General features: G+C 55.1%; 1 protein-coding gene and 1 long non-coding RNA gene across 5 annotated transcripts in view; one reads left to right on the forward strand and one right to left on the reverse strand.

Annotated features, from left to right (window-relative positions):
* The first annotated feature begins 6,196 nt into the window (after positions 1 to 6,196).
* The window catches only part of IGSF9B (immunoglobulin superfamily member 9B), a 56,711-nt gene continuing 44,859 nt past the window's right edge, over positions 6,197 to 18,048 (forward strand). For 3 of the 4 annotated variants that reach the window (XR_005056655.2, XR_001854064.3, XM_017666775.3), the window contains exons 1-2: positions 6,197 to 6,683; positions 17,000 to 17,197. Coding sequence is in view for 2 of the 4 variants with exons in the window: in XM_017666775.3 (XP_017522264.3) it covers positions 6,620 to 6,683; positions 17,000 to 17,197 (262 nt within the window). In the remaining 2 variants the exon portion in view is untranslated. The remainder of the gene's footprint in view (positions 6,684 to 16,999; positions 17,198 to 18,048) is intronic. The other variant, XM_017666776.3, reaches the window with a different exon arrangement.
* On the reverse strand, positions 8,043 to 12,248 carry LOC118968805 (uncharacterized). Its single transcript, XR_005056656.2, has 3 exons — positions 12,061 to 12,248; positions 11,291 to 11,400; positions 8,043 to 8,280 (listed from the first exon to the last, which is right to left on the reverse strand). It is a non-coding gene; the product is annotated as an uncharacterized lncRNA (long non-coding RNA).

An 18,048-nucleotide genomic window follows, 5' to 3' on the forward strand; every position in this document is an offset into this window, starting at 1 on the left:
TAACACCATCTTCTAATTTTAACCAGCACTGTAGCAGCTGCATCCCATGGGGGATATAGAGACCAGACTGTTCTCCTCACTGGGTTTCTGGTATATCTCCTGTGCACAGTGCCTCTTGAACACCTACCAATGACTGGTCACTGTGCTAACCCCTTAGCTCACTCTTCTGAACAACCCTCTTGACTATTAACTGTAAGTTCTATGAAGGCAGAAATATGTCTGCATTGCTCATCCTAGTGGAGTGCTTGGCTTACGGTAGGGACTCAACAGGTATTTGTGAACCAGCTATGGATTAAATGGTTGGACCTTTATGGAATTCCCAGTGAGGTTTATGCAAGATGCACAACTTGTGTAAGGATGTGCTGTAAGGGAGGTAAGGCGAGGCTGACTCAGGTTCTGGGTCCAGTAATCTCTCCTGTGTGCCGTATTTACCTTGTGTCCAAGCACCATGGAAACTTGTTGCTGTGGTATCCTCTGTCATGGATGTTTTTTCCAAGAATAAACCCAGTTCTGTCTCTAGGCTCTCCATACCATTCTGCAACCCAACAAGGGGAGGGGCAGAAAAGAAAAAGAGCAGAGAAATTGAGAAGTGAGGTCTTGTGATAAAGGGGCCAGTGAAAGAAAGATGGGAACAGGGACAAAGGGGCAGGGGAGTGGCTTGGGGGAGAACTGAGGGGAGGCAGCAGGGAGTACCAAGCCTGGAGACGGGGAGGGCAGGCTGATGTCCATGTGAGCTCGCTCCTGCCTGGGGCCCAGCCCCTCTTCCTGTTTCCTGCACCTGGTGGAGGGATGCTCATGCCAAGGCTCTGGAGGGGTGTGTAGGGGGGGTCATGGAATAAAGATGCACTTGGCAGCTCCTAGCACTCCCACACAGGGCCCTTTTGTGTGGAGGTTGAGAATGAAGTGTGGAGGGGTCTAGTATGAGAGGTCTGGGTCGAATGTGTGCCAGAAATGGACCCCTGAAGCCCTCCAGCTGTGGCTTCCAGGCCCAACTCCTCCCCCATCCCCGGCCAATCCATCTGTGGGTCCAAAGCAGAAGCATAGGCCCTTCCCACACCGACGCCAGGCCCTGTCACTCCCCACCCCCACTCTCTGCCCCTTGATTTTGTCTAAGCCAACAGAGGGGCCTTCTCCTCCTCTCAGACCCGGGCTTGATTCTTGCCTCCTCCTGCCCTACCTCTCCAATGAGCCTGCACCCTCTCGTGTTACTCCTCTGTGCCTACTCCTCCTTCTCACCTTTCCTGGCTGACCTATTTCTCATTTCCCTTAACACAGTCCCTGCTGTAAACATGGAGGCCTCTTCCTTGTGCTACAGACATGCCAGCCATGCCACTTTATTGCTACTTCTGCACATTTGTTCCCCTTGAATTTCTGTTGAACACCCACTGCACAGTAGGCATCAGGGTTACTGGCTACCAAACTAGATCAACCGGCTCTTTGCCCTTGGGGGTTACAGACTGGCAGTTCCCCTGAGCCAGTACTTAGTTTTATCCCTCCTGTCTCCTCCTCTTCTTTATTCACAGTGTAGCTCATACCTCACTCCTGTCATCAGCTCTCACGTACCTTTCCCATTTCTGCATTCTTCAGGCTCTATGGAAACTCAAGCCTGGACCACCATTTGCCTAGTTTTCATGTTGGCAGACTGCTGCTCAAGTAGTCAGCCTTATCTTTCCAACCAAGTGCTAAGCTCCTGAGTGGTTGTGATGGTAGCTTGTCACTCTTGTGTTCTCCTCAATGCCTATCATGGTGCTGAAAGCAAATTGGTGCTCAGTGGCTACTTACTAATTGAAGAATTCCTTCTTCTAGTGTTTCTTAAGCATAGGGCCTTGATCTCTCCATTTCTTGCATTCTGGCATGACCTGTCCCTTGGCTGATTCTCCATATCTTCCTGGTCCTCTGCTCACATCAACCCTTGGACAGTCTCAGTGATGCTAGCTGTTCCAATCCATGACTCCATGTGCCTCAGCAGAAGCTTTTATACTATACTAGAATCTCTGGTCATTTGTCTTTGGGAAAATTCAGGTCCAATTTTCCTCCTATACAATGTAATAGGGGCATGGAATTGAGCTATAACTTGACACTGTTGGAAGGTCTGAGATGAAGAAACAGCATATAAGGACTTTCAGATCCCTATCTCCTGAAGACCTCATTCCTACTACCTTCTACTGTCTCTTCTGTAGATGGAGAAACTATACCACAGACAAAATAATGAGCTGGACTCCTACCTTGCCAGGGCCAGAGCTGTGACAGTTTAGTGGAGCTCTGACTCCTAGGTGTCTTTTAGACTCCTGAATGCTGGAGTGTGAAAGTGAGGGCTGCTGCTACCCATGTGTCCCAGCACCTGGCTGCTGGGGCTGTTAGCCCTGGTTAGGAAAGGGCATACTCAGGTGGGCCAGAGCTGCCCACGAGTCCTGCGAATCCCAGTTTCTATGATGCAGCCCTTGGCAGGGTGGGGCATCTCTAAAGACTGATTTCAGCATATTCCTGGGGTCACTTCACAAGGAGGGTTGTCATTTGGGCCCCTAATTTCTGTGGGGGCAAATTCAAGGCAAAGCAGAGAACCTCCTTTCTGCATTATTACATTAAGCCACAAAAACACACAAAGCATGCTTTCTTTGAGATTGTTCAGAGCTGGCTTAGAAAGCCAAGAAGACAGAGGAGAGAAGTTGGTATGGCTGAGAGGGCTGTCTATCTGGTTTTCATATAAACATCCTAAATTGTGGATCTACTCTCTTTCTTGGGCAAGAACTTGTTATCTTTTCAGCCAGACAAGAAATGAATATAGTTTGGCTAAAATTCCTGGAACTGGTACCTGTGTATCCATAAGTGACCAGGGCTGGTTGTAGGTGAGTATCACGTCCCACCCACTTGCTGGTGTGCTGTGTCCACCACATGCACATGGTGGTTTGTGGACAGTTAAGCAATGTCATGCTGCCCATCTGTAAGAGTGTGGTTCCTATAGCCCCTATTCCTGTGTTTGGGGACTCATCTTGGTCAGATATCATACAGTGATCCTTTGTGGTTGGGAGAGGTATCTTAAGCCAAAGAGGACTGGATCTATCCCTGAGCCAGTCACCACCAGCTAACCAAGATGTCCTCCGAGGGAAATTGCAGTAGAGTAGGGGACACTGGATATTCTGGGAAATGTGAATTATAATGAAGTTTGAGTTTCAATAAGAAAAAGTCAGCAAGAATTTATTTTTGGAGAGGGCAAAGTGGACTCTTAGAATAGCTAGTTGGGTTCAGACAAACAATTTATACCCAGAGACCACCTCCCAAGAGACAGCAGGGATCTGGGAGAGAAGGAAGACAAGCAAGGTGCCTCCAGAGTTCTGTGAGCATTTTGAGTCTAGATGGAAAAGCCACCTTGAAAGCATGACTTCCATTCCCCAGCTGGTAAGTTACCCTATGAAGCAGAGAAGAGCTATACCCACCAAACCCTGTCCAAATTGCAGATATATTAGCAAATAAATGACTCTTGTTTTAAATCTCTTCATTTTGGGGTGGTGTCTTAATATGGCCAGATAATTGATACAGTTCCTTAATTATACAAACATATAACATACTCTTTGGTGCTCATTTTGGGTAAATTGCTTTTATTTAGAGCTGCCACTCTTCCTTATAAGCAGCTGTCCCAACAACTGTCCTCACCTAGGACCTTCTATGAAGAGGTCTGGAACCCCTGAGGAAGGTAAGAAGTGACAGGTGAGTGAACTACTGTCTTTGAGTCCTACTTGCTCAGAGGATATGAGGAGGGAGTCAAGATGTAGACTTGTAGACTTGGAGCTTCTGTCAGCTACCTTTCTTACTTGTCTTCCCAGGGCTGATTAGGATGTGTGGGTAGGTGGCTAGGTGTGGTTTTATCATGGAGTAACTGATAAGACTAGCACTTTGTATTTCCACAAGGTAGAAGGAATGACATATTCTCCCCCATACCTGATCCATTTAGTAGTGGTATTGATGATTAATCAGTACACCTAGGATTTATAGGTATACCTGCCCGTGAGAGTGACTCACATTTTCCCCTCATGTCCTTCCTGATGTCGGGGCCCATGCTCACCTTGAATACAGATGTGTCCACAACAGAGAGGGGCTGCCATCCTCTGCTAATCCAGAGATCAGCCATATGCCAAGAGGGAAAGACTTAACTGGTCTCTTTCTTCACTGTGACCTGATACAGTGTATCTCTCTTGATCTGATGTGAAACCAAACTGAGATGTATCTGCTGCTGCTGCTGCTTTTTCCTTTGTATCTCAAGTTCTTCCCTTTCCTTTCTGCCTTCACTCCCTTGTTCCACTCCATTTCCAATAGACATATCCGGAAGGAATTCAGTTTCCTTTTTAGATAGTTGGCTTTGAACCCCTTCCCAACCCAACTCATGCTCTTATGCTCTGTATGTCTTTTTTACCCCTTCCAATCTGAGTTTTAATTCCTTAGCAGAAACGAAACCACCACACCGAGAGGACAAACTAGATGGCCAAATACAGCCAAGATGGATGGTGAGAGCAGCTCCATCTTTTTCCTTACCCTGCAGGCCACTAGAAGAACGCTTTCCTAAGCACAGATGCTTCCCACTCCTCTGCCTTGTTTATGGAGCTAGGTTAGCCCTTGGGAATCTAGCATTTCTCTCTGGACCAGTTATATGCTTAGAGGTTTTGGAAGGAGAAGAACCCTGGTATCAGCAGTTCTGCAAGAGGATCCCAGCAAGGCTTTACAGCCATTGGACCCTGGGACAGTATGTGTACATGTGTAAGTATATGTTGAGGGTGGTATGCTAGCTGAGAACTAGTCCGTCATTGGGAGCCTAGAGCTTCCAACTAGTTCATTTCCCTGAGAAAGACATCTTGGCAGAGAAAGAATCTAAAGCAATGCTTAGGGAAAGATTTCCCCAGACTTGTGTATCTTGATTGTGTTTGCTTGACTGGAGTGGCTGGGTCATTACCAGTGTGTTTGCTTTGCTGGGGTCCTCCCTCTCCATCTCCGGGCTGGCACTGAGCTAAGAGGGCTCAGGTTTCAGGGAAGGCCATTCCTCCAGTGCTCAAGGCCACTTCCCATGTGCACTGTGTGTGTGTGTGTTTTCCCAGAAGTAAGACTCCTTGTTCTTTTAGGAGCTTCATGTCCTAAAGTCAGTACTTTGTGGCCAATGAGTGCTTTGAGAGGGTGACATTTCTGAACTCTCCTTCCTTGCCCCTCTTTCTTCCTTCTTTGACAAACCCATCCTAGGGAACAGTGCCATGCTCACCACTGCTCTCAGTACTTGAGAGAACAAACATCTTCACTGCAGCTTCAGAACGCTGGTGTGAGGTGATTGTTTATAGTGGATGTTTCCATGACACTCATTTATTTCTTCTGCAACTACAACTGTATTGGGGGAGGGGATGAAGGGAAGGTTAGAGTACAGAGATTGGGAAATATGCAAACATGCCATTGCTCATCTATCTTCCGCTATAGGAAGAAGCAGCCCACCTTCCTCTTTTCCTGGCTCCGTCCATCCCAAACCCCTAACCTGCTCTCCAAATTTATCTTGACTTCCTGCAGCTGAGAAGGGGCTAGGTTTAGTTAGGTGGGGAGGAATGTTGGGCATGAGGAAGCAGCCTCTTTTAGGAGTAGGTAAGAAAAAACTTTTATTGCTCAAAGCTGAGATTTAGTAATAATGAACAACGGCGACCGGCACTGGGGGAGGCAGTGTGCGCGTGCGTGTGTTCCAGAGGGGGCCTGACGCTCCCGCAGCTGAGTCAGTGACTCATTTTAAGTCTTAACGACTTTGAGAGGTCATTGTAGTCATCCCCCTGCCTTCAGGCTGGATGGTGCTTAACATCACGTTCGGGTAGGAGGGGCGTGTTGCTGAGGGAAGAGCTACAGTATGCGGACAGCAGTGGGGGTGGGGGAGGTAGCTTGTGACCTCTCTGAAAAGCTCTTCAGCGGAGGACGTCCCCTAGTTTTCCCAGGCCGCACATCCCTGGGTTTTCCCATCATTGAATCAGCACCGTCCTCCCGGGAACTGCTTCTTGCTGGATGGGAACCGGATGTTGGGTTCCCTGTGTGGGCGGGGGCGACATCCCTAAGACCTGTCAGGGATAATTGAGACTCCGCGGGTCCAGTTAGCAAGCCCGAGAAGCTACCATTGCCTTTGCCAGAAACTTGCCATGCAGTGTAAGCAGAGAACAGAACAGAGCGAAGACGCTACACCTCCTTTTCTCTGGCAATGCGCATGATTCTGCGGCTCTGTGCTCGCCACACTTCAACGCACCTTGAAATGGGCTCGCCTCCTTCGCGCCGCGACGGACATATAGCCGAGCCAATCATCCCCCAGGATGGTGCGCAGTGTCCAATGAGCGGGCGGCGGGGGCGGTGCCGGAGGCCCGGCCCAGCTAGGTTTCACCGTGGCTCTCGCTGCGCTCTGCCTGGGCTAGTAGTGCAGGTGCCGCTGCGCCGGGGCTGAGGAGGCTGCGCGCCCAGTCCAGCAGAGCCGGGGAGGGATGGAGAGCCGGCAGCACGGGCTGCAGGAGCACCGGCGCGGGGCGTAGGCGGGCGCGAGCCGGCGCTCGGGCGCTAGAAGTGTGCGGGCGCAGAGCACTTTGCGATAGGATGAGGCTCCTGGCTGGCGCGCGGTAGTACTATGATTTGGTATGTGGCCACTTTGATAGCAAGTGTGATCAGCACCCGCGGTCTTGCGGCTCAAGGTGAGTTGAAGTGCAGCGTCCCTCTTGTCCCTTCCCGGCGCTCTCAGCCCCTGCCTCCCGGCTGCGGGTTCCCCGCCCCGCCGAGCGCCGCGCCTATTCTCGGGCGAGCTCGGGCTCAGGCCAGGCGCGCTCTGGGGCACTGCCGCCGCGGCTGGGGTCGCCGTCGAGGGGGCCGTAGCTCATGGGCGGCCGGGCACTCGTGAAAGGAAGCCTGGGGTCGGCTTCGCCCTCCTTGGACCTCAGGGTTTCACACGTGCGTGCGGAGCCTGGTGCCCTTTGCCGGAACAGCCGCCTTCTCAAACGGTGGAGAGTCGGCGGCTTTCCTGACTTGGCTGCCAGGGAGTTTGCGGGTCTCCCGGCAGGCTGCAGCACGGTGGGGCCCCGCGCAGCGCCTCCGCTCCCAAGACCGGCCCTTGCGGAGAGGCGCGACCCCGAGCCTTGGGGCGCTCGGCACCCACAGCTAGGGGACAGGTTGTCTGTCCTGCGGGCGCCCAGCGCTCCAGCTTATGCCCCTCCTGACCACTCATTTAGGAAGCTGGAGGTCAGATCGCACTCGAAGGGCAGAGCGTGCACGGAGCCCCGAGAGACAAGAAGAGCTGGCTAAGCGCGGGGTCCCCCGGCGGGCTCCGAGGAGTGCCCGCTTTTGGCTAGCCCTGCAAGACGCTCGCTCCCGTCTTAGCCGCACCTGGGCCTGGGCCATGAAAAAGTTCCCTAGGAGCGCACGGCAGCCGGCCCGACTCTACGCCGCCCTTCCGGGCGGTGAGGCACAACTGGCGGGGGACGAGGGCGGCGGGGGAGGGGGTTTCCACTACTGCGTCTGGTAGCGTAGCGAGGTTTTCTTCTTTCGTTTTTCCCCTCTTGAGCTGGGAAGAGGCTAGAGGAAGCCAGTGAGTTGGGTGATGCGTGCGTGAGCGCGCGGGCTTTTGCTCAGGAGACGGGCAAAGCGACCTGCAAGCCTCTGGGTGGCACCCCAGGCTCTTGGCCCTTGTATGGAAGTAGGAGCCGAGCCTTGCGGGGTGCAGGACTCTGAGCTCAGCGTTGTGAACGCGAAGACACGGCCCAGCTGTGGGCAAGTTCACAAAGCCGGGAGAGATGGCTGCGGGAGAGAACCAGTCGGTGGTGGGAGGCAGCAGGGGGACCCGGCAAAAAGAGAGCCCACTCCTCGCGGCGCTGAGGCGGAAGGGGTCGGCAGGAGGCGCCATTTACAGATTTAACCCCCTTCCCAGCGCCATCACCTTGTCTGGGGGTGTGTGGTGGGGAGGGAGAAGTGATCTGAGAAAGTTTCTGGAATGTAACGTCTCCCATGCCGTTCGGGGAGGCAGTCTGAACAGAACCAGAGGAGGGCGAAGGGAAGGGCGATTTTATTAAATGGTATGTGGACTTAGGTGGTTTTAAAACTCACCACTTGTCAGGTGGAAATACTGAGTCCGGGAACTGCAGATGCTGATGGAGCTGGGTGGACGTGAGGTGGGTCGAGTTGTGCTGGAGAGCCTTCTCAAGCCCCAGCCGCCTGCTCTCCCCCATTTTCTTGTCGTCTTCCAATGCCCTCCTCTGCCTCCCCTCCAGTTTTTGGTATGTTCCTGCTATGGGACTGTTGCTGTAAGCAGAAAAGGATGTGCTGGGTTCTTTGAATAAAAAAGAGTCACTGAAGGGAGGCTCTGAAATAGCCTCCAAACTCAGGAAGTCAGGTGAAGCCGTTGAAGTTTTTGCCGATTTAAGCAAAAAATACAGTAAAATGGGATTGTATTGCAGCAACACCAGAATAGCCAGACAGAAGGAAGGACTTCCTAACATTGAAGGTTGTTGGGCATGAAGGTTATGCCTTCTTTCTGGATGTCCAAAGGTCCTTCTGTCTGGGATGGTTTGACAAACACCCCTGCCTGTCACCCCTTATTGGCCTTGGAATCTTTTTAGTCTAAAGCAGCTCTGAGGACCTAGGTCCCGAGTCGAATGACTTGGGTTTAAATCCTGGCTCTGCTGCTTGCTGGCCCTGTGACCTTGGATGATTTGCTCAACCTTTCTGAATGTCACTTGCTTCAATGGAAAATGGGGTTAACAGTGTGAGCTTGAATGTCTTTTGTAGACATTAGTGCTATAAAGATATGAGAGATTTACTATGTGGTAAGTGCTCAGTAAATGTTGACATTATTATTGTAATTTCAGGGTCTGTGGGGTTCCATGCCCCTTCTCAGCTTCTTTCCCTTGGGCCATTCAGGGCCCCGGGAGCTGGGAGTGTCCTGGGGGGAAGTTCTGAAGGCTGCCTCTGTCAGGACGAAGTGTTCTTTCAGGGGCGGACCTGGTTTGGGAGAGCCTCCTCTCCCTCTGCATCCCCGGGAGGGTGGGGAGGGCGTGCAGATCTCAGTGCTGCTGGGAACTCCTTTGAAAGATTTGCAAAACTGGGGTTTTGTCCGTGGCCTAAGGCTTGTTGGAAGGACACAGGATGCCAGGAGGCAAGCAGGTGAGGGCATCACAGCCTCTGGAGGAGGGGGGAGGGGTACCTGTGTGGCAGGCTCCCGCTGTCAGGAGAAGCAGTGGCCAGTGTTCCAGGGCCGGCTCTGTGTGACAGCTTGCTGTTCTCTGACTGGCAGAGGCGACTTCTGGGGAGATCCCTGAGGGGGAGGGACTTTGAGATGCCACTGTAGGGTTTGAATGAAGTAGGGGCTGCTCTATCAGAGGGGTGAAAAGGAAGGACTGTTGGTTTGGGACAGAGATAGGGAGGACCTCCCCCTTTTGACTTGAATCCTGTGTGTCTGGTGGTGGTCCGTGGAGAGGTTGGTGAGGACATGGAGAAGAGAAGCATCCGGAGCTGGGAAAATGGTGAGTGGGGTCTCCGCATCCCAGGTGTTTGCTGAGCAAGCCATGGGGATGACCCTGGGCCATGCTTGGCTGACTCTGGGCCTTGATTGCCAAGGCTGCCTCCTCCTGTCTACCACAGTCTGTGGGTGGACTATCCATGACTATAGTGTCCCCTAATAAAGTGGGGTTCTGACTGAGGTCCTGCTGGTAGCTGGACCAGTGCACTGTACCTTCTGTCTGGCCTTGACCTTCCCTTCCTCCCTGTGCCAATGAAGTGGGGAGGGTGGAGGTGTGGACCTGGAGGTTACTAGCAAAACCCCACGGGTAGCCTATTACCTGAGAGGGACTCAGGTTAGGAAGTGGCCAAATGAGGTGTGCGTGCACGCTAGAGGCAGGGCTGTGTCTGGCAGCATGTCCCCTGGGAGAAGCTGAGGAGGGGAAGTGTCAGAAAGGGTACGTACGGCAGAGGGGCAGTGAGAAGAATCAGTTTTTAGCTGCTGGCCTGAGGCCCAATGTGTGCTAGACTTGGAGTTGTCAGGTTTTAGAGCTTGGTGGTTTCATGTTTATGAGACAGAAGGCTGGGATCTGGTTGCCTAAGGAGCAGAGGCTGCCTGAAACCCAGCATCTCTGTTTCTCCCTCTTTCCTGGCTCCTGCCACTGCTGTCTCCTGGGGCCTGTATTTTCTCTCTCCCCTCTGCTCCTCACCCCCAGCCAGGGCACGGCTCTCTGAGCCTGGCCTGCTCTCTCCTGCCTTTCTCAGGCCTGCTGGGTCCTTGCTCATCTCTCACAGCCTTCCTGTGTGCTGTGCCGAGGGAGATACTCCCCAGAGGGCCTAGGGCTCGGTATAACAGCACTCTGCTCTGCATGACAACCCATTCCATCTGATAGGCCGACTTGGGTGGGTCCCAGGGTCAGGGGAGCAGATCTCTGCTCTCTGGGGTGGGTTAAACAGCTGGTGTGCACCGTGGACTCGAACTGTAGCAAGAGCTGTCTGGAAGTGCATGCACACGTCTGTATATAGGTGCACATGTGTGTATACATCCTGGGCCTGTGTGTATGTGCACATATGTGCACATACCTGTGTGTGTGGCCATCTGTATTTGCATGTGCATGTGTGGATGGGGACAGTTAGTGTCCAGGCTTGAGGTGGTTAGTGTTCAACCACTGCCTCCAAGTGGGAGGTGGCAGTGAGACAGCAATCAGAGCAGATGCCTCCCTTTCCTCATCTTCCTGCTCTGCACCTGTGCCCAGGCAGCCCAGAAGTTCCCAAAGTTGGAAGCTCAGCCCAGGGACTGGGTTGAAGTTTGCCTGAGGTCCCTCAAGGAAAGCTTAAGTGGGGGGACACACCAGAAAGAGATCCCAGGGACTCAGAAGATGGGTGTGTCTCGTTGTGGTGGGCGCCAGCCTCCACTGCTCATGGGCTCAGTGCACTGCAGGGTAGAGAAGGGGCTGGTGGTTGGGGAGAGGAGAAAGGGTGCTGGGGCCTTCAGAGCAGCTTGTAGCCTGGCCTCTCAGGGGCACTGCCCACGGGTGAAAGCCCAGTCTGCCTGAGGCAGTTGACCTATTTTTCTTAGGAATCTTTCTGCTTTTCTGTTCTCTGTTGCGTGGATAAGCAGGAGCCTGGTGAGCGAAGAAGCCCTTTCGTAAGGGTTTTGGAGAACAATCCCAGGTGGGCGGGGCTTTGAGGGCGGTCCCAGCCAACCCAACTGTACTGAGAAGACAGGGTCTGGGATCTTCCCCCCAGCCTGCTCTTCTGTCCCCGCTGCCCCCCACCCCCACCTCTCACACCCCTCCTGGTCACAGGCACTCACCCACACGGTCTGTGGTGTGCAGCCAGCTCACAGGCTCATCTTCACAAATAGTATGAGGTGAGCCATTGGCCTCATTTCCTGGCTTCGGAGTAGGGAATGCTCACACTCCACTGCGAGTAAATGAGGGGATCCGATTTCCCACTTAGTTATCTTGTCTACCTGGCACCTTACCCGCGGAGCGTGGCCTGGCAGCAGGGCCAGCCCTCACCTACCTGCTGGGCCTGCTGCCTGCCTGCACTGTGGCCCCCTGTGCCCTGGGCCAGTGGGGGTGTGCAGGGTGCAGGCCCCGCCCAGGCGGTGGGCTGGGTTGGGCTGGGGCTTTGCTTGTTGCCGAGGACCCACTGCTGGAGCAGAGCAGAGGCTGGATTACTGACTGCTTCCTGTCAGTGACTCAAGGGGAAAGGGCTCTTGGAAATACAATCTAGCTGAGAGCAAATTAAGGTTGCTAATAGCATCCCTTCCTTGTGGGCTGCTGGAGGCAGCCCAGCAGAGAGGGCTAGAGGGGAGAGACGTCCACAGGAGGAGGGAGGCCTGCCATGCCTGCCCTTCCCTTCCCCATGCCATGCTGTCAGGGATGGCAGAAATCCTGGAGAGGACAGGCTGGACTCGCCTGACCTCTAACCTCCGACCTCTCAGGTTTGCTAGGGAGCGGGGGCTGGAAGGGCTGTGGACAGCAATAGGGAGACCATAGAAGGTGGAGACCTCTCAGCTGGGGATGGAGATCCTTGCTGGAGGCAGAAGGGTGTCCAGGTGACCTCTAGCTCACCTACCTTCTGGAAAGGAGGGCCAGGACATGGTCTGAAGTTTTGGACACAGGCCTCTTCTCCATCACACACTTTGAGAAGGCGGGATATGGAGCCTGTCCTCTGCCTTCCTCATGCCATCCCTCTGCGTGTGCACCTTCGTGGGAGGCTCTGTGCGAGCCTGAGCTGCCGGCTTCCTGGAATCTCCTGGAGCCTCCTGGCTTGTCAGGGAGGAGTGACTGGGGGACTATCGGGGGCTGTGCCTTTTTTGGACTCAGTAGGGATTATTTTTAGGCTGGCAGATGGAGGTGGCGGTGGCTGTTGCTGGTATTATTAGACAACAAGCCTGTGGTTTGGGAGTCTGGTGCCCAGAGGAGGAGGGGGAGGGGCAGGGAAGGAGGAGGAAGAGGAGGAGGAGGAGGACTGGGTGGGGTTTCCAGTAAGTACTTGTTCCTGAGCAGTGCAGGCTGGTGCTCACCCCTCCGGTCCTGCCCTACCGCAGCTGCTGCCAGACCCAGCCAGGGTGCGTGGGCCTCAGGCAGAGTGACGCTCAGCCCAGAGCCCGCCAGAGCTGGCCGGGTGCCTTCTGAAGTGGGCCCTTCCTGTCGTTGTTCTCTGGCCCTGGGCTGCAGGGGTCTGGCTGTCAGAGCCTCTCCCGAGGGTCCAGCGGGGAGGGGCTAACCTCTGGCTCAGGGAAGAAGAGGGGCTGCTCCTGGGCACAGGCCTCCCTGTGGCTGTGGCCAGGCAGGACCTGAAGGAGGGCCGACCAAGCAGAGACCCCGCAGCCGGAGCCTGACTCCCTGCTACCTACCTCAGTGACAGCTGAACCAGGTAGCCTCTCAATTTGCTCATTTGTGAAATGGTGATGGTAGGACTTCTGTCAGGTGGGCATTAAAAGAAATTTGTGTCACACTCCCAGCACAGAGCCGAGGATGTAGTAAATATTTAGAGGGAGTGAGGCTGGCCTGGCAGCTGAAGCGCTGCCCACCCTGGCTTCTAGACCTCTGGTTCTCGGGGGCCCTTCCTCCCCCAGCCCTGCCCTGGTAGAGGAGCCCCAGCCTGTGAGTGTTGGGCATGGTGCTGCGCCGTGGATGCCTTACGGTTTTACACCCACAGGAGATCCAATGGCAGTTCCTTGGCTGCCCACTGGGTGCCACCTGGCCTAGAGAGCAGGTGATTGTACCCCATGGTCTTCCCAAAAGGTCAGCCAGACTGCAGGGCCACCTCAGCCTCCTCTGCCCTCCTGCTTTCTCCTCCCTACTTGGCAGAACAGCTCTGAGGCGGGCTGGGCAGAGCCCCAAGTGCAGATTCGCTCAGCTCAGGTACTGCTGCTTCCTGCCTCCTCTGAACGGGGTGTGTGAAATCCCGGCCCGCACGGCCTTCTGCTGCCCTCACCCTTGAAGACACCAGTTTCCTCTTGGGTCTGCTTTGGACTCTGTGATGGGGAAGGGCTCGGGGGACCTCCCTGCTTTTGTAGCCCCTCCTCACCTTAGGTCCCTGGCCAGCCTTCCCCTCCCATCACCCCTGCTCCCATCCTCCCCGCTCCCTTCAGAGCCAGTAGTCAGCTGCTCCAGCTCTGTCCCCCTGCAGGCTCTGGGTCTGTGGAAGGCCCGGGTCCATTCGCAGTGGTGGAGCCCTCTGTGCCCCAGAGGCCCTCTCTCTCTCTCTCTCTCTCTCTCTCTCTCTCTCTGGGCTGGGTTCTGCCCGTGTCTGCTTTGTACTGCGCCCATCTCTGTGTCTGTCTTTTCTTGCTTCTTGAATCTTTTGTTCTTCAGTTCGGGTTAGTGTCCTCCTTGGTTGGAGTTTATCTCTCTCTCCTCCCTCAAGCCCCTCTTCCCTCTCTACTGCCAGCCTGCTTTGCTTTTTTTTTTTTCGCTTTGAGCTTTTCTGGAGAAAGTGTTTTATTAGACATGCTTTGGCTCAGAAAGGATCAGGCTTAGAAAGAAGTGCATGTGGGTGACGGAGTGAGAGAACACGCTATGTGTGAGTGAGTGTGTGGTGAGGAGATGAGGGAAGCTGATAAATATTTTAGGATTCAGAAAATCAGTTGGGTTGGACTGAATGCGGAGGCTGGGGCTCCCACCCCTCTCCTTGGGAAACACCGTCTCTTTTTTGCCTTGCTTATAATACTTGGGATGCTCATCTTCCTGTGTCCTTTTTCATCTGTGGCCCCTGGTTGAAAGGGCCCCTGCCAGGAGATGAGGGTGGGGTTGCCTGGTTCGGGGGCAGGCTGTGGGTTGGGTGCTCTGCCCCAGGCCCAGGGCTGGCTGGAGGGGAGGGTGGAGACCTAGTGCCAGCACCAGCATTGGGGGTGTGTGAAAGAGGCTGCCTCATTCCTATGCAGTGAGAATGAGGCTGTGCTAGGTGCAAATGAGCAGTAGGCACTGTGGGAACCATGGCAGAGGTGCCCCACCTCCTGGCATGGACCCCCAGAGCCCTCAACCCTGGCAGCCCAAGCCGCCAGAGCCAGTATCACTGTTGAAGGTGGACAGTTACTCGCCCACAATGCTGGCCTTTTTCCAGCACCTCTTCCTCCTGCCTTAAGGCTCTAGGGCCAGATGCATGGGAGGGAGCCCCTTCTATGGACAGCCTCTACCCCCCCACACCAGGTAACCTGGCCTCTGAGAACAGTTCCCTCCTCTTCTCCCAGGAAATCCCTTTTCATCTCCTTCAAGGTTAGTGCTGCACGCACTCACATGTGCATGCACACATTCACACTCACCCCCCCCCATGTCCTTTTGTTAAGAGGTACACACGTTCATATATGCACACACATCTTTTTGTCAAGAGCTCCCCTTGTGCACACATACGTATACACACAGTCATGCACTCACAAGCTGCTTCCCCTGTTCACTCATGGTGGCCACTGTTTGCCATTCCTTCTGGGTCCAGAAGTAGCCTTTGTGCTCCTGGGTGCTGGGAGGCAGGCTTGTCCCTCTCTGGGTGCCTCTGGGGTTGTGGGGGAGGTGCCTGCTGCAGCTGGGCCCTCTCTGTGCTCTCCCTGAGGGGCTTGAATTCAAACTTAGCCTGAAGCAAGGCTGGGGGTGGGGGGAAATGAGGAAACCTGCTGGGGCCTCAGGCAGGTGAGTGCAGCACTGTTCTGCTCCAAAAATACTCTGTGATCTTAGCTCTTTCCTCTAGAAAACAGTGATGTCACCAGTAGCCAATCAGCTTCTGGAAGGGTTTGCTGCCTCCTCCTTCTGCAACTTGGGGAGGAGAGAGAGGGGAAGGGGGAGGAAGAGAAGGAGAGACACAGAGACAGACAGACAACAGATAGACTGACGTTGAGATACGCACACCCAAACACAGAAGCACACAGGGGTCTCTCTACCCAGAATAGCAGGCAAAAGCCCTTCCCCTTGCACAGAGGAATCCAAGCCCATGTGTTCCTCCCCATCCAACACACACAGACACACACACACAGATACACACACACACACACACACACACACACACAGACACACACACACGCTGATGGAGGCATAGAAGAGGGGGAAGACAGGCAAGCAGACAGAATCATCCACATAAAGTGGGAGCTAGAGAGAAAGAGACAGAGACACAGACATGGAGAAGGAGCAGGAGAGAGCGAGCCAGAGACATCCAGAAAGACAGAAAAACACATAGAAGGAGCCAGAGAGCCAGAGACAAGGGAGGGGGCCACAGAGCCCAGAGGGTCAGGAATGCAGTAAGAGTCAGGCCCAGAGGTATCAGCCAGGCAGACACTGTTCCCCGGGCATCCTGTCCCTGGTGCTGCCTGCAGGGTCCCAGCAGCCCAGCAGGGGAGGCGGTGCAGGTGGGGAAAGCTGTGGTCTGGTCACGGATATGCTGTGGGGGACAGCAGGAGGGGAGGCTTCTCCAGGCTGTCCCCTTCACTGGGAAGTAAGCTAGACAAGGTGACTTTGTGGGCACAGAGGCCCGGTGTGGGAGGGAGGAGTGTCAGGCTGGAGGTGGGGGCTACATGCCTAGTTCAGGGGCTCAGGAGGGGGCTGCCAGGCCTGCGAAGCAGTGCCTGGGTGAATGAATCTTTCCTCTGGTCCTGCAGCTTGGGGATGGAGTGGGTGTCTCCCGCTTTGGTCCCCCACCCCCAACCCCCAGCCTGGAGGATGGTTGCACCCTGTCCGGCTGTGTGTTTTGCTCTTTTCCAAAGGTGGGGGTGGTTTCCTCCTAGTTGGCTGAGGTCAGCAGCCCCAGACCCCCTCCTTCCCCAGCGCGCTGTTTTCCTAATGGCCATATCTGGGCTGCTCGGGAGGATAGGTTGGGGGCGTGGAATCAGAGGGCTGGAGGCCACTCCCGCTCCCCTCTCGGAGGCAGGTGCCGCAAGCTGGAGGAGGGGCCTGGGGAGCCAGTGCAGGCCTGGGGGCTTTCCTTCTGGCGTTGCCAGGAGCAGCCTCTGCTCAGCTGGTTAGGGATTCCCCGCTCCTGTACGGAGTACTCTGTTTCTGTGCTGTGAGCACCCGGCTGAGCTGGGGGTGGGGCGGAGGAGGATGGCTGGCTCCGCGCAGTTCCTACCCGGCTCTCTGGGAAGAATCACGCTGGAGGATGTGCCGTGTTATCATGGGCAGCAGCGGGCCTGGCTGCTTCTCCAGAGAGACCCGGGCCCCTATGTCTGCTCAGCCGCCAGACTCCTTGGATTTCTTGGGGGCTAGGCATGTCACTGGTCCGCCCATCTGGATCAGAGGGAAGGTCTGGCTTGGAGGACCGAGGAACTGCATCCCTCCAGTCCTTTGCCCCCTTGGGATCATGGATACCCTTTATCCCCCAGGGCCGCAGGAGGTGGAGGTGGGGAGGTGGGTGTACCCGGTGCCCCTCTGGGAGTGAGTGCCTCTCTTCAGGAGGAGGTCTGGCCTTGGGGAGGAGGTGGGGCGTGGAGGTCTTTGCTCCAGAACACAGGGCTGCCCCTGGAGCTCCCAGGGCAGGATCTCCTTGTCACCTTCCTTTCTGCATTTCAACTTTGCTGTCCCATCAGGTGCCCACGGCCTGCGAGAGGAGCCCGAGTTTGTGACCGCAAGGGCCGGCGAGAGTGTGGTCCTGCGATGCGATGTGATCCACCCAGTGACAGGACAGCCCCCGCCCTATGTTGTGGAGTGGTTCAAGTTTGGGGTGCCCATCCCTATCTTTATCAAGTTTGGCTACTATCCCCCTCACGTGGACCCTGAGTATGCAGGTAAGGCCTGGGCCAAGGGGGGCTGCCCGCCCTGGTTTCCTCTGTGGCTGTGGCATGGCTGCCTCTCCATCCCCAGCCTTCCAGCTCCAATGGCTGTCTGGTTGTGGCCAGGGTCACCCTTCTTGCTGCCTTTATCTCTATAGCCTCTCAACTTTTTCTGACTGGTCTCTTATCTGTTCTTCAACAGTCTCTGCCTCTTTCCTCCCATCCTTTGGACTCTGGTATGTTGTATAAGTGGAGGAAGTGAAGCCCCAGGCCATGCATGGCCAGATGCTGGGGTGAGGGTGGGAGCCAAGAGAGCCCCTCCCCGAGAGGGCTCCCGGGGGGCAAGGCTGGGAAGGTAGCTGTGTGTCAAGGAGCTGGTCAGAGCCATGCAGGCCTCTCCAGGCTGGCCAGAAGAGGTCAGGGGGTTTGCTCTGTCCACCCTTATCCACTCCCTCCCTTTGGCTCTGTGGTTGGGGCCTCATCCCATCCCTGAGTGTTAGGTAAGTGGCTTGACCCACCTGTGCATGGTGCGCCTGCTCTCTGCCCACCCTGCCACGCCAGCCTCCCTTCCACCCCATTGGTGTCTAGCCCTGCAGCCCTCCTGTCTGCAGTAGCCTGCTAGCCAGCCTGCAGGGGAGTGGGCACGGGGCATGTGAGATGTGCAAATGTGTGTGTGAGTGTACATATGCATGAGCACGTGTGAGGTGTGCAAATGGGCATGTGTGTGAGCGCAGGTGTGAGTGTACACAGGTGTAAGTGTGGGCGTGGGGCTGTGAGTGCACTTGTGTGAGTGTGCACCTGTGAGTGTAGGCTTGGGTGTGTGTGAGTGCAGGTGTGTGAGGTGTGTGACCGTGAGCATGGGTGTG

This window comes from Manis javanica, chromosome 6 (genome assembly GCF_040802235.1).
Source record: "Manis javanica isolate MJ-LG chromosome 6, MJ_LKY, whole genome shotgun sequence".
Classification (NCBI taxonomy): Eukaryota; Metazoa; Chordata; class Mammalia; order Pholidota; family Manidae; genus Manis; species Manis javanica.